This window comes from Solanum tuberosum, unplaced genomic scaffold (assembly GCF_000226075.1).
Source record: "Solanum tuberosum cultivar DM 1-3 516 R44 unplaced genomic scaffold, SolTub_3.0 scf00062, whole genome shotgun sequence".
Classification (NCBI taxonomy): Eukaryota; Viridiplantae; Streptophyta; class Magnoliopsida; order Solanales; family Solanaceae; genus Solanum; species Solanum tuberosum.
The window spans coordinates 558,309-572,942 of record NW_006238987.1 but is presented as its reverse complement, the minus strand read 5'-3'; the positions used below and the strand labels follow the sequence as shown (position 1 = coordinate 572,942).

General features: G+C 34.9%; 4 protein-coding genes across 4 annotated transcripts; 1 reads left to right on the top strand and 3 right to left on the bottom strand.

The window, feature by feature from the left end:
* LOC102590289 (protein NUCLEAR FUSION DEFECTIVE 2) lies at positions 1-1,074 on the bottom strand. Its single transcript, XM_006344976.2, has 3 exons — positions 884-1,074; positions 703-794; positions 1-598 (listed from the first exon to the last, which is right to left on the bottom strand). The coding sequence occupies exons 1-3, from the start codon at positions 947-949 to the stop codon at positions 190-192; spliced, it is 567 nt and encodes a 188-aa protein (XP_006345038.1). The 5' UTR covers positions 950-1,074; the 3' UTR covers positions 1-189.
* A 1,874-nt stretch (positions 1,075-2,948) lies between these two features.
* LOC102589750 (probable cyclic nucleotide-gated ion channel 16) lies at positions 2,949-8,993 on the top strand. The gene is made up of 6 exons (XM_006344974.2): positions 2,949-3,554; positions 4,381-4,590; positions 5,486-5,790; positions 6,558-6,669; positions 7,186-7,422; positions 7,785-8,993. The coding sequence occupies exons 1-6, from the start codon at positions 3,132-3,134 to the stop codon at positions 8,535-8,537; spliced, it is 2,040 nt and encodes a 679-aa protein (XP_006345036.1). The 5' UTR covers positions 2,949-3,131; the 3' UTR covers positions 8,538-8,993.
* A 517-nt stretch (positions 8,994-9,510) lies between these two features.
* On the bottom strand, positions 9,511-10,237 carry LOC102589421 (uncharacterized). Its single transcript, XM_006344973.2, has one exon. The coding sequence runs from the start codon at positions 10,143-10,145 to the stop codon at positions 9,759-9,761; it is 387 nt and encodes a 128-aa protein (XP_006345035.1). The 5' UTR covers positions 10,146-10,237; the 3' UTR covers positions 9,511-9,758.
* Positions 10,238-11,825: 1,588 nt separating this feature from the next.
* Positions 11,826-13,228, bottom strand: LOC102589098 (RING-H2 finger protein ATL46-like). The gene has a single exon (XM_006344972.2). It carries the CDS (start codon positions 12,808-12,810, stop codon positions 11,872-11,874), a length of 939 nt encoding a protein of 312 aa, XP_006345034.1. The 5' UTR covers positions 12,811-13,228; the 3' UTR covers positions 11,826-11,871.
* Positions 13,229-14,634: the final 1,406 nt, after the last annotated feature.

Sequence of the window (14,634 nt, the reverse complement as noted above, 5' to 3'; positions counted from 1 at the left end):
TCAGTTATAAAGAAAAAGATTTCACTTGCAGTGCACACAAATGATTTAGATACACAACATAGTTTGAGTCTTACAAAGTCAACTAGTTACACAGCGCATACAAAGCTAAAAACAGAGTGGATACTCTTCAACACATACTAATACACAAAGTTCCCTCTGACTAGAAATATATCAACATCAGTTGAATACTTACATTGCCATAGCTTTCTGCATGCCTTTCCCATGAATTGTCAAGAATACCTTCCCCGCACTGTCCAAGTTACTCTTGTCAATCGCAATTGCTCCGAACATTGCCCGGAAAGCACCACAAACCACTGCAGGAGCCGACGAATTGGTCTTCCTAGAAACCCTGATTATCTTCTGCAAACCTAAGCGCCCTCCGTCAGCAGCGCATGATGTCACCACATTGGAAGACAGATCCATAATAACCCGGCTGAGATCCTTGGGTGATATATCGATGTCCTTGCTAAGCAATTGCAGAGACACCGAACCTTCAATTACCTTCTCTCCCAAAACGCTCAAAGCTCTGTTGTTCTCTCCTGAGTATGATGCATGCGTCAGGGCACGTCGTAGTAACTCCACATCCTGAAATGTGTACCTAAATGCAAACGTATTTATACGCCGAAACTCAATCTTCAACCAGGATTTGGTTAACTAAACGGAACAACTAAAAAAATAATAAAATCAGTCGGAGAAATTTACTGGATTTGATTTTGAAGGGTTTCGAGTGAGATCGAGAAAGGGGAAGTGGGTCTGGTTGTTAAGGAGAGATTTTCCTGAGCCTGAACCTGAGCCTGTAAAGAATGGTATCAAATAAGTTAGGGTTTAACATTACAACAAGCAAAAGCTGACTGTATTGTTCAATTTTTTATGATGGTTTTACCTGAAGAGAAGTGTAGAGAGCGAAAGCAAGTAAGATGAAGCAAATGAATTGCCGGAGATGGCACATGATTCCGGCGAACTGTATCTCGTTGATGGCGACAAAGTAAAGCTGAGTCGATGGATGTCGCTAGTGGGGTGACATGCAGGGTTAAAAAACAGGGGAAAATCCACTTTACTAAGGAACTGTTTGGTTAGGAAAATTATTTTATTTCATATTAACTGAACTTGTGATGCAATGCACAACTATTAAAAAAATAATTTCAAGGCATACTTTAAATCATAATTTTCACTATTACTTTATGTGAAATTTTAAATATAACTTTATAAGTAGTACAATTTATTTTCCAGAATATATAAAACTTCAATAAATGAAAGGACAAATATAAAAAAAATAATCAAACATTCCTCTTAAACTTTGAACAATTCAATCATTTTGAACAATTAAAAAACCTCAAAAATTAAGTTAATATGGAATAGAGGGAGTATTAAATTTTTGAAAAAATATTACTCTGCTTTTAATTTTTTTTTTGTCATTTTATTCTATTTCAAAAAGAATTTTTCTTTTTTTTTTTAATAACTTTTTAATTTCAACTTGCATGTTTAAGATCATACTATTTTTAGTAGGCGTTTGGCCATGTAATACCATATCACGATATGGTATCGTGAGATGGAATTAGCATTTGGACATGTAATTTTATGCTGATTCCATCTCATGATTTGAAATCATGAGATGTGATTCCATATTCTCCAAAAATCATGCATTGGAATTATATGATAATTTCATATCATGATTTGAGATATTTTAATACATTTCTTTTTTTAAATTTTTTTATTTGAGTTTGCAGTTTTTATTAAGTAGGCGTTTGGCCATGCGATATCATATCACGATATGGTATCGTGAGATGGAATTAGCATTTGGACATGTAATTTTATGCTGATTCCATCTCATGATTTGAAATCATGAGATGTGATTCCATATTCTCCAAAAATCATGCATTGGAATTATATGATAATTTCATATCATGATTTGAGATATTTTAATACAAAAATTGATCCACAAGTTTATATTTTGTTAAAAACCAACCCACATTTATATTTACTAACCATTTATTTCATATGTAAATAAAATTTATAATCACATCATTACTTTTTTAAATTAATTATTCTCACCAACATATAGTCACTTTAACTCACACCAACTGATTGTTAAAGTGATGAAATATTTATGGTCTATAAGCATGAAAATATAATTGCGGATGATATTGACCAACAAATGGCTCAAAGTAACAATGTTGGTTCGTCTTCTCGGTCACATGATCGAGAAATGCAAGTTCAACGTGATGAAATTGTTTGTACTATGTAGAAAGATTATATTAAAGACTAGCACACTACTATGTTCATTTTTTTTTTTTTAAATTAAAGTTAGATGAAACAATTACTTAAGTGGAGAACAAATAACTTTGTAATAATTTATTATGCGATTTTATAAATTTTTGTTTATTTGATAAGATTGAATAAACAATTGAGGCTATTTTTATAGTTTTACAACTTATGAGATTTTTATGTTTAAGAGAAAATATAGAACACAAAAATTCCATATCGCATGTCCAAACAAAACTTCAATTTCATCTCATGATTCCATATCGCATGGCCAAACGAGCCCTTAATAAATTTGACATATCTTTACTTTAATATTACAAGATTCAAAATTCTTTTTATTTTCTTAAACTATATGTCAAGTCAAAATATGACAAATAAAGAGAGTAGTATCTCTTTTCAAAGTAAAAGAAGAAAATATTTAAAAATTAAAATTAAATTTTTTCATAAATATGAATCGAAATTATGATTTAATCATTTTCTAATTATTGAAAATAACTAGTATACTCCAATTCAATAATGACGTTCCAACATCAAGTATTTACATCATTTTCTAATTATTATTCGTTTTAAAGACTCATACTTCCAATCGTCTAGAATATGAAAGAGATATAATTAAATTTGATTTGATAAAAGCGTTATTTGGTTCTTTTAATTGTTGAGCTAATTTGAATAAGAAAAGTGAAAAGTGAAAAGTGAGGGATGGGAAAAATAAGCAAAGCTATATATACGCACGAGCAGTAGTGATTTTGGCGCGCGCAACTAACTTGCACACATCAAAATGAATCACTCTCCGTTTTCTTCTCCAATCATTAACATACTCAAATCTCCATGGCCATCATTCTTGTGTTCTAGGGCTTCTGTGTTCAAAAATGAATTCTCTGCTGGAGCATCTCAACCGCTTCAAGAATTCCCTGATTTACGACCAGCAAAAGCCCTTTTGGAAGCAGATTCATGATCCAAATGGCGAATTCGTTGGCAGATGGAACCACATTTTCCTCTTCACTTCCTTCGTCGGTCTCTTTGTGGATCCTCTGTTTTTGTTGCTTCCTATTATTATCGATACCTGTATGGGCACCGACAATCTATTGGGTTACGCCATAATAGTCTTTCGCCTAATGGTTGATTGCTTCGCCTGCTTTCAGATCTATTTGAAATTCCGTACAGCTTTTGTTTCCAAAAAAACTCGGGTTTTTGGCAAGGGTGAGCTGGTGATGGATCGACACTTGATCGCTATTCGTTACTTAAAAAACGCCTTTGTCATTGATGTTGCTGCTGCCCTCCCACTCCCACAAGTCAGTGCATTATTCATAGTTTCTTTGTAATCATAATAGTAATTTGTTTGTAATGTTATATTTTTATGTTGGTTAAATATATCCATGATTAGCATTTGAATGAATCCATCCATAGTCACAAGGTTCTGTTGGGCTAAGCCACCCCCTAAATATATTGCTTTTCCCTCGAAAGCCCCATATTATGAAGATTATTGCTACATCTTATATGTAGCTTCCTTTTCTTTAAAATTCGTACACCAACAACCTCCTCCTAGAACTAAGTTAATCAAAATGCCCCCGAACCAACTTCCACATGTGCCATCACCTCATGGACTTATGTAGAGATTCATTGTGTGCCACCTATATCATCCAAGTATTTATAGCCACCGAAGTCCAGAGGCTAGCTTCTTCTTGTATGTGAGCGTCTCCAAGCTACCTTGGCCGGGTGAAGGTACTAAACCAAGTTTTACGCCATCACTTCACCATCTTCATAGTAGTCCCGCCTAACCATTAGCCCCGAAACTAGTTGTTGAAAGGTATTCTTAACATGGTGCTGACACTATCTGCTTTAGGCTAAGCCCACACGGTCTTCTCCAAAAAGGCCTCACACTATTAAGATTATCTCTACACCTTCTAAATAGCTACATTTTCATTTCAGCAACCAACATGACACTTTTTGTTTGCACACCCAGCATTTTCTTTCTGTGAAATATTCTCTCATTGTGTTGGCTTTGAAGGCTGAACTCAATTTTGTAATGATGTCCTCTGTTTTTGTGAACTTCTTATGGGAAAAGAATGTTTAGGGGGTATAATGAATAGTAACTTTGTCATGTTTTTGGTTTTGCAGATTGTTATTTGGTTTATAATGCCATTGAATGGCTCATCACCCTCTCATGCTAATCATTCCATCTCTTTGATCATTATGCTTCAGTATGTGCCGAGATTGTTGGTCATTTTCCCCTTAAATTCAAAGATTATTAAGAATACAGGTGTTGTGGCTAAGACAGCTTGGTCTGGTGCCGCATACAATCTTCTCTTATATTTGCTAGCAAGTCATGTAAGTTCTGAAGTCTCTGATTTATTTTTTCTTTTATCAAAACCATGCAAAAGGCTCCACCTTTTCTAAACTCAAATCCTTATTTTGTTCATCATTACCTCTCAGATGACAATCCTAAAAGGAACATTCTTTTTAGAAAGTACAGAGTACGAGATGTGAACAAGAGATTAAGCTAAAGTCAGTATATAAATCATATACTGCTTCTCTCAACTGTAGCTAATTTAGGTACCCATAAACAAGACTTAACTTATTTAGGACAGGTTAAAGGTGACACTAGCACATACTAGCATGCAGGGGGAGAATCAGCATATTTTGGTGTATGAAAGTGAATGAGAATTGATCGATTAGAAAAAGAGACAAGTTCAGAATGGAGAAAGGAGGGACACATATTAAAGTGATTCAGTGACTGGCCCTTGCCTTTCAGGCTCACCGCCAATGCTGTTGGAATATTTACATGAGTTATGCCTTAAAAAAAGGTCCTGCTGATAATTGAAGGATAATGACACTAGGGTGTCCATACTTTTAGTCTTTTCAGTGAATCAGGAAGTCAGTTCCATCTGGTGTAGTAAGTGGGTGTTAGGTGGTTACAGATATTGCAATAGTTTTCGTGGTAGTAGCTACAAATACATTTGCGTGTGCATGAAATTTGACTGTGATGTTGCCTGTTGTAGTTGCTGATTGTGCTTTAGCAAAGAGAGGAGAAAGTGAAGAAACTAATAAGCAGCATAACTTTCCTATGTTTCGAAGATGTCTTTTTCATTGTTATTGATTTAATAAACGCTGTGATGTTGTTATGTGCCATGACATAACTATTACCTTATTGAGATTATTTTTTAGTTTTTTGGAGATTAATTAGTTCACAGTGATTAATCTGAGTTTTCAATTGTCAGTGCAGGTTTTAGGAGCTATATGGTATCTGATGTCTATTGAGAGGCATTTTTCATGCTGGAAGGATGAGTGCGTGAAGAAGAAAAAGGGTTCTCCCGATTGTAATAAAGACTACCTTGATTGCTCATCACTTAATAAACCTGGGCGTCAGGAGTGGTCAGAGACCACTGAGGTATTCAACAGTTGCGATGCTACGCGCGATATAACCTTTGAGTTTGGAATGTTTGGTGATGCAAATACTGAAAGAGTTACATCTGCTGGCTTCTTTGATCGATATTTTTACTGCCTATGGTGGGGTTTAAAGAGCTTAAGGTATTCTCTTCGTGGTCTCTTTCTTAATTGTTTTCAATAAGTTATGTAGAAGATAGTCTGCATTTCAATGCAAAAACTCTCTATATAATGAACTTTGTCTGCACCTCCATAAATTCTTATCAAGTGGTAAAAAGATACTTAGCAAACGACTCGGGGCTTGAAAAGTTGTTTGTGTTTTCTGTTCACTAGATGAAAGAGAAAAGTCCCTCAGGAACTAGTCCTCGTGAGTCAGCCGACAACTTTCTCTCCTCAGAAAGATTTATTTTAATTGTTATCAGTAAACTGTAAAGCACATTTTTCATCTTCGAAAACTTGTTTTTAAAGTTGGAGCAGGACCTAATATCAGAGTTGTGCATTCATCTAAATGAATTTTGCAGAAGAAGAATATTTGTCATACTGTGTACACAATCATATAATTCTTAACCATTAATAGACAATACCCTGAAGAGAAGCTCGACTTAGTCAGCAGGTTTGGTCTTCCATATCTGTCCTGATACTGGACTGTTAAATATTAGATTTTTCTCTCTTCAATTTTAACCATTTTAGTTGCAACTTTAACTTTGCTCATGTCATCAGGTTGAAGTACTGGACCACAATTTTAACTCCTTCTGAGAAAAAAGAAAGGAGTCTTCAATGTGGCATGAAATATTTCATCTTTTATATTATACGAACTTGTAAAAGTAGGAGAGATATTTATTATAAAAGTATTTCTTTTTGCATTTCATTTAGATTATGCTTAATGGATCCTTCAATCTCTTCATTTGCAGTTCATATGCACAAAGTATTACTACCAGCACTAACATTGTCGAGACGCTCCTTTCTAGTCTTATTTGTCTTCTGGGTTTGGTCTTCTTTGCACTGCTGATAGGCAACATGCAGGTAATATATCTCATGTGAAAGACTAAATTGGAATGTGTATTTTTATAACTGTCATGTCTGGGCACCTCCCACCAGCATAGGTATTGGGTAACTCTGTCCACCAAGGTTTGGACAGATGGAAAGAAATCACATAGTTATTAACTAGGTGGAAGGATACTGAAATGGCAGACAATGACATAGTTAAAATACATGTTTTTCTTTATTATCTTTTTGAACAACTTAATAAAGCTGAAGTTTCTTGTGGATGACCAGTGTAAAGCATTACACTAGTTACTTATTTGAGTTGAGGTTGCAACTATGGCTACAGACTTAAAATGGTCAGTTTTAGGAATTCATTGCTAATGACTTGTGTACTTATTCATCTACTAATAAGGATCCAGGTTATGTCCACAGGAAGGGATTTTTTTCTTTCTTTTGGGGAGTGGGGGCCAGGGCAAAGGCGGCATTATTTCATTGGAAATGAATATTTTGTTTTATTCGTAAGTGACACTGTTTCTACTGTTGTATTTTGTGAAGAGCTATCTACAATCCATGACAGCAAGACTTGAACAATGGAGAGTTAAAAGAAGGGACACTGAGGAGTGGATGAGGCACCGTCAGCTACCTGAAGATCTGCAGGATCGTGTTCGTCGGTTTGTTCAATATAAATGGTTAGCTACAAGAGGTGTAGAGGAAGAAGAAATTTTGCTTTCCTTACCCTTGGATTTAAGGCGTCAGATTCAAAGGCACCTCTGCCTGGCACTTGTTCGTCGTGTAAGTTTTTTGTCTCATTATTGTGAACACATTTCGATCCATTCGGAGCCGTGCAGTTTGTTAAGGAGCTCTCTTTGTTTTGTTGACTAAATTACTTTGTAGTGTAACTTTCTGTAGAGAGATTCTATTTTTGAGGTAGGTCCAGCTTTACTCCCTTCATTGCACCCATTTTTTTGCACCAGGCAATAAAGTAGCACCAAGGATAACGAAATCTACATAGCTGGTTTTAAGAGTCCAAGTTGTGAAAGGGGATAGCGAAAATCTTCCTTTGTACTGATTTCAATTGGATCAACCATCTGTTTTGAACTTTAAACATTTCCATATGGTTCTTCTATTTGGTAACATCTCTCTGAATTTTTCAGGTCCCCTTCTTCTCCCAGATGGATGATCAGCTTTTGGATGCAATATGCGAATGCCTTGTTTCATCATTGAACACAAAAGACACATTTATTGTTCGCGAAGGAGATCCAGTAAATGAGATGCTTTTCATAATTAGAGGTCAACTTGAGAGTTCAACAACCAATGGAGGAAGGTCAGGGTTCTTCAACTCCATTACGCTAAATCCCGGTGATTTTTGTGGTGAAGAATTGCTAACATGGGCCTTGGTGCCTAACCCAAATCTTAACCTTCCATCTTCAACTCGAACAGTGAAATGCCTTACAGAAGTTGAAGCATTTGCACTTAGAGCTGAAAAGCTCAAGTTTGTTGCAAACCAGTTCAGACGCCTCCATAGTAAGAAACTACAACATGCATTCCGGTACTACTCACACCAATGGAGGACATGGGGAGCTTGCTACATACAAGCTGCATGGAGACGCCATAGGAGGAAAATACTAGGGGAAGAATTATCAAGAGAAGAGAGCTTGTACTACAGGGGAGGGATGGACCAAGATGATGATTATGGTCGCGAATATCCAGTAGCTGGTGGTAATGCTCCGGATCAGGCAACAGAAAGCAGTACTCAGCAACTTGGAGCTACAATATTGGCATCAAGATTTGCTGCTAATACCAGAAGAGGCAAGGTGGCACGTGTGGACACTGGTGAATCCAGCTTACGCATGCCCAAACTTTTTAAACCTGACGAGCCTGATTTTTCTGATGATCCTAGTCATTGAAGCGCCAGCTCTGGTTTTGGGTTGGAGTTAGAGTTAGAGTTAGTAGGTAGGTTGCTTGTTGCCCTGTTTCTTGTTATACAAAAGAAACCATTTATTCCAACCCATGCGCCACTAAATACTAGTGCAGTGGTTAGCTACTTCACAAATGTAAACTGACCGCTAGCTTTAAACCCCATGGGCACTTTTAGTTACACCCAAATGGTTTCATGTAAATCACTGTTGCCAATGAACAGTTACAATCTGAATATTATTTGATTGATAAATCAATCCAAGAAGTTGTTATAGATGAAATTTGAATTGACTTATTCTATAGTGTTCTATTGCATATCAGACTTGAGAATCATTCTAAGACTTGTCACCACAATCTTGTGTTTTCTCATATAATTAGCTCTGCGGCCCAAGTTATGCACAGCCGCTCAGTATCAGGTTAATATCCGACCAAAACATTACGTTCAGTGAGAATAAGTTGTAATTTGGTTTTTGTTTCTAGATATGTGACAAATTCGTTAAACAGTTTGGTTAACAGGATCTATACCTTTACGATGTTTAAATTATACAAAAGTGAGTTAGATAGGTGGTTTACTTAGAGCCGCCCATCAGACATTTGTTGGGATTGGATGACACCAGCAGTTATCCTTCCCCTGCACAGAGACAGACCCAAGTCATCTCAGTGCCATTTTTGTCTCATTGAACAATAAAGAGAATAGATCGAACAATTTCCAGAGATGAACTTTAAGTAATTAACCAAATGCATCAGACCCAACTACTAATGCTTGCAATAGGTTAGATTGTCTACGTCACATACAAGAGAGAACAGAGCTCAATAGGGGAAGAAATGATTTAAACGGATCTTGGTGGATTTGACTCCAAGTATATTCTGAAACCAAAAGTTCTAGTATAGTATAATGAAAGATATATTTAAACTATTTCTAATAATTTATAGGATATATGCAAAATAATTCAAGATTTGGAATTTTTCTGGCAATAGTAATCTACATTCCATAACCATCTTAAAGATATAAGAATTACATCATACGTTGGCTTCCATCAAGCAATAATACAAAGATAAACAATCCACGGAAAATCCTCGAAATCATCATCACATCTTTATTACATAAAAACTAGAAAGAAAAGAAAAAGACAATTTTCAAGTAGACAGATTGATTTGGCAGCTAAAAAAAGGACCAACAAATCCGACCACCTAACTCGCCGGCGATTATGTCACCGACCGGAAACATCCGACGCAAGACGAGACGCGATTGCAGAATGGTACATGATGTCATGGAAATTAGAGCTCTGCATCGTCTTTCTCCTTAGCTCTTTCGCCTTATCTTCCGTGAAACCTCCCGGCTGAAACTTGGATCTGCAACGACCCGTTTCTGGATCCGATTTTAAACCCGAAATCTCCCTCACCGGCCCGGTTCTGATCGCGCTGCTGCTGGAACCGGAATCGATATAGTCCGGTTCAGAGGACCAACCAAAGAGTGGGGTCCACCAGCTGGCTGAGGATGACCCGGAAATTGGTTTTTGACGGGTCAAATCGGGGTTTACCCGATTAACAGATGATTGAACTGGAGCAGAACAAAAACAAGAAAATGAAGTTGCCATTGTTTGTCGATGCTATAGAGAGAGAATAGAAATGCTTTTGATGATTCAAGATAATGTTTTGATTGAACCGTTGAAGAAGTATGTAAAGACATGTGAAAATTAGGATAAGATTGAATACGTGGCTACACTTTATTTTATTTGCTTGGTTGGTCAAACGTTCAACTTGGCTTTCCCTTTTACACTTTTTGCCCTTTTGATGATAACGATGTTGCATCACAGATATTAGGTATTCATGTTTGGGCCAAAACTTTGGGCCAAGATTTTAGAAGGTCTTTATTGTTCAACGCTTTTGTCTTTAAAATCACAATTGTGGCCCTTCTGGCTCCTCGTGGACACGGAATACTTTGTGTACCATGCATTTAGATATTTTAAGTAGGCCAAAAAAAAGATGATTCAAGTCAAACAACGGTAAGAATGAGACACTAGAGATATTTCATTTCAAGGTATTGAAGCATAAATTAAACATATTTTAGACAAATAGGACTTTATAAGGAACTCACACTCTCCTCAGTGATCCGTGACAATGAAGGAGAAGACCAAATTTCGAGCCAGTTTCAGAGAACTACAATAATAACAACATATCTAGTAATCTCACAAAAAGTGAGGTTTGGGTAGGGGAGGCATTTTTAGCTATTTTTCGATAATACAAGTGAAGTTCGAATATCAAAAAAAAAAAAAAGGAAAACGGAAAAGGAAGTCACCTCCATGATAAAAATTCAAGTGTGGAGTAAAGAACGAGAAATATTTGAGAATTATAAAAGAATAAAAGGTAAAATTTAAAAACAAATATATAATTTTAAATAAACTATTAGTACTCTATTTAAAATGATTTTTAAAAATATTAATGTACAAACTTTCCTTTAAAAGCTTTAGTTGTTTTATAGATAAGGCCATGTGTATATATATGATCTTTTGGGCTCGTTAGGAAGGCCTGTTTTGATTCCGTCATTTTTTTGGTGCAAAAGATACTTCAGGGCCTGTGGGCTTCATTCACATTGTAGTGGAAACATTTTCTATCCCATTTAGGCAGTTCAAAATCGAATTGACATCGATAATTCGAATAGAAAAAAAGTTATTATTTTATTAGTAATAGGTCATAAATTTAACGATTTTGATTTTTTTTTTGTTATTGGGTTATCGGTTCTTAATGTTTTTTCTTAATAGGTTAACCATATCCCTATAGTAAATTCAATAATTATATTTATACTATTTTGTATATAAAGCCCTTGACTTAGAATTTAGTTTCTTACTTTTATTGTTGGATGTTTCAAACTCTTGGTTATTTAACAATGTAAAAATATTTACTTTTGAGCAAAATGCAATTTGCAAACTCATGTGCATGGTTCATTTGGTTTGCCACCTTATTTCTAAGTGATTTTCAAAGATTTTTTTTGTGTGTGTCAAATTTTAACTATTAAACCAATATGTCAATATCTTAGCATGTCGACAAATCAATAATTAATGAGTCAAACCGATAAACTTCAAAGTCGAAACGAACCGACTGATATGCAAGCCCTGATCCAATTAATGAAGGGAGAACTTCTGTACATGTAAGGTTGTGAATGCATATAGCTTTCAACAAGAACAGCGAAAATGAATGCATCGTAAACGTATTATATTCCCGTTCAGTTAAAACCCCTCAAAAAAGGAATAGAGAAGAGTATGTGGGCATTTGATGTCTATCTCAGAACTATGCTAAAAGCAATACAAATTTTTCAATACAAGTTTACACAAATTGTGTTGTTTTAGTCATTGGTATATCAATATTAACAGAAGGTCCACCAATATTTATTTCTGAAGAATTTGAGAATTTGCCTTTCTTGGACCAAAGCCAAATCTTTGAAACAGAAAAGCTCTCACCTTTAGTCCTAGCACTGATCTTTTTTCCTTCTGCATTAGCCCCAAAAATAGTGTTCTCACACTTGGCTTTTAGAATCTTCACATTAGGCAACGCGATTTGTAACTCCGAATCACCAACAACATATTGAAATGAACCCATGGAGAAACATCTCCTTGCATCTAAATTACAGCTGATGATTTCCCCTTGAGTACTTTTGTCTTCATGGTTTTCGCCCCCTTCATTTAGACTCTTCAATTTACCTAATCGAACAGAAAATACTCTCATTTCTCCAACATTGTCCGGCTTTTCATCATTTGCAATTCCATCTTCCAAATGGAAACTCCATTGTTCTCTTGATTCGATTGAGCCCAATAAGGGATTTCCCATAGAAACTGTGGAACTAATAATGCCTCTACATAGAGGACAAGTTGAGTTTGACAGTAACCATGTGTCTATACAATGAATATGAAAAGCATGGCTACAAAAAGGGAGCAATCTGAGCTTATCATGTTCTGAAAATTCACATAAACAAACAGCACAATCAAATGGCTCCTTTAGGCCTTTAATATCTTTATAGAGAAACAGAGGCAGAGTATCAATGACAGCTTGGTCTAAACCAGAATCATGCTGACGAAATAGCTGTTGAAGTTGCCTTTGAATAACTTGAGAACCAGATGATTCAGGGAATCTATTGGATTGAGAAATTGACGAAAAAGATGAAATCTTTAAACAACACCTACGAAGAAGATGAAGAAGACCAAACACAAAGAACACAATAGCAATAATTACAATTGCCCATAGGACAATTGGACTGATTCTGCTCATGGATAACAATTTTATATTCTTGAAAATGGAGAGAAACAGCTCAGAAAAGGGTAAAAACCAAATCTTTTTTTTCTTCCAAGAAACTTGCTAAAGAATATAAAATGGAGAATTTTAAGACTGCCCTTTATCTGATTTGAGGTAAAGAGAGGATGAAATAGACAAGAATTAAGACAGCATACAGAGAATAACAGAAGAGAAGGAATAAAAATCAAGAAATTGCAGGTGACCTACCTCAGAACAGTATATGAGATTTGATATGTGGTGCAGAAGAAGATGTGGCCAAACAAATATGACCAAAACAAGTGATTTGATTAGTTACTTGTCAACACTATGCATAGATGTGGGAAAAACAGAAGAAAAAATGAAAGGCAAAGATGACAATACTTCTCAGAATATGAAGGCAGAGCAGTTTATGACATAAAGTGACTTTTTCAAACATTGCCACATATGTCTTTGTCACTGCGTCCTTTTTGTGTATTTTGTGGATACAATTATCTTATTCCCTGGACAACATTGTCCCTCGTGGATTAATTGAAACACTACATAATACTACCTCCATCTACGTCTACGGCTCAATTGATGTAATATAGTTTGATTTAACGTAAAGTTTAATAAAGAAAAAATGATTTTTGAAATTTATAATTTAAAATAAGTTATAAATATTTGTGTGACTATTTAATAAATAAATATTATAAAGAAAGTGAATCGTAATAATTGAGACCGGAGAGTAGTTTCATTGTGAAGTCAATTTGTTTGGTTTGTTAGGAACTAATTAGTGTTTCTACTACTTTCATTTTAGTAGTATATTTGAAGGTGCATTCATCACGCAACCTTGTAACAAAAACTAGTTTTTCTAAATTAAAATTAATTAACAAATGGGTAGTTAAAATGATACTAAATCATTGCAATTAATGATTAAGAAATCTCCCGTTCATATTACTTTTTTTTCCATCTTCAAGTTTGACAAATATAAGTCAAGCCCCACAAAGAAAACATGGCATAATAGTTTGGTCCACTACTTTTCGTATAGCTGTATACATATTATTTTTAGCCAAGTTACATATTTGGTGAGCCAGTTAAAAATAATTACATTCCCTAGTCAAATATATATTATTTTGTATCAAAAATATATATTAATTGGTTATTATTTTGGTAGCCGGCTATTTATGTCCATTTGTCACTATAGAAAGTATATATTATTTTCTTCTATATTGCCTCATTGTCAAGCAAGTTTTATACTCTTCCTTGTAGGTCTACTTGCCATATTATTAAACTTTGGCCTTAATTATGTATTTTTGTAGCACTTTCTCAATGATGGTCCCGTGATAGAGGGGAAGAAAAATAAGGAAAAAACTGTTCAGATAAATAATAATAATAATAATAAAGATTTCTTCAACTTTTGTTTTAACCATTTGAAACTTTACTGACCCGACTTATTTAGATTCGCGTTTAACCTGAATTGATTTTTGATATATAATGGACAAGGAAGCGCATGGGATATTTGTTAAGCAACAGAATCATTGAAGATGTTGATTGTGGGGCAATTGCTACTTAATCTATGTGACAGATTAAAAGTTGTTGGAAAACTTTGTCTGCTTTTCATGTTTGTTCTACTTGCCCAATAGAAAATATGGTGATGTTTCTTGGACAAGATTGATGATAGTTCAATAACCATTTTAAGGTATAATTAAGTACGCATTTGGTCATAGATATTGAGGTTCAAATTTGAAATTTTGAATCGAAATCAAATTTTTTTAATGAAAATGTGTACAAAACTTCAACTTAAATTTGAAATTGCTAATTTTCAAAGGTAAATGAATAGGA

What these genes read in the sequence shown, in the direction of transcription:
- LOC102590289 (XM_006344976.2), bottom strand. Translation starts at nt 949, where the DNA reads ATGTGCCATCTCCGGCAATTCATTTGCTTCATCTTACTTGCTTTCGCT. An exon ending in CTCTCTACACTTCTCTTCAG is followed by an intron (nt 795 to 883) that starts GTAAAACCATCA and finishes CATTCTTTACAG; the next exon opens with GCTCAGGTTCAGGCTCAGGA. An exon ending in ACCCTTCAAAATCAAATCCA is followed by an intron (nt 599 to 702) that starts GTAAATTTCTCC and finishes GTTTGCATTTAG; the next exon opens with GTACACATTTCAGGATGTGG.
- LOC102589421 (XM_006344973.2), bottom strand. Translation starts at nt 10,145, where the DNA reads ATGGCAACTTCATTTTCTTGTTTTTGTTCTGCTCCAGTTCAATCATCT.
- LOC102589098 (XM_006344972.2), bottom strand. Translation starts at nt 12,810, where the DNA reads ATGAGCAGAATCAGTCCAATTGTCCTATGGGCAATTGTAATTATTGCT.
- LOC102589750 (XM_006344974.2), top strand. Translation starts at nt 3,132, where the DNA reads ATGAATTCTCTGCTGGAGCATCTCAACCGCTTCAAGAATTCCCTGATT. An exon ending in TGGGGTTTAAAGAGCTTAAG is followed by an intron (nt 5,791 to 6,557) that starts GTATTCTCTTCG and finishes CTTCATTTGCAG; the next exon opens with TTCATATGCACAAAGTATTA. An exon ending in TGCTGATAGGCAACATGCAG is followed by an intron (nt 6,670 to 7,185) that starts GTAATATATCTC and finishes TATTTTGTGAAG; the next exon opens with AGCTATCTACAATCCATGAC.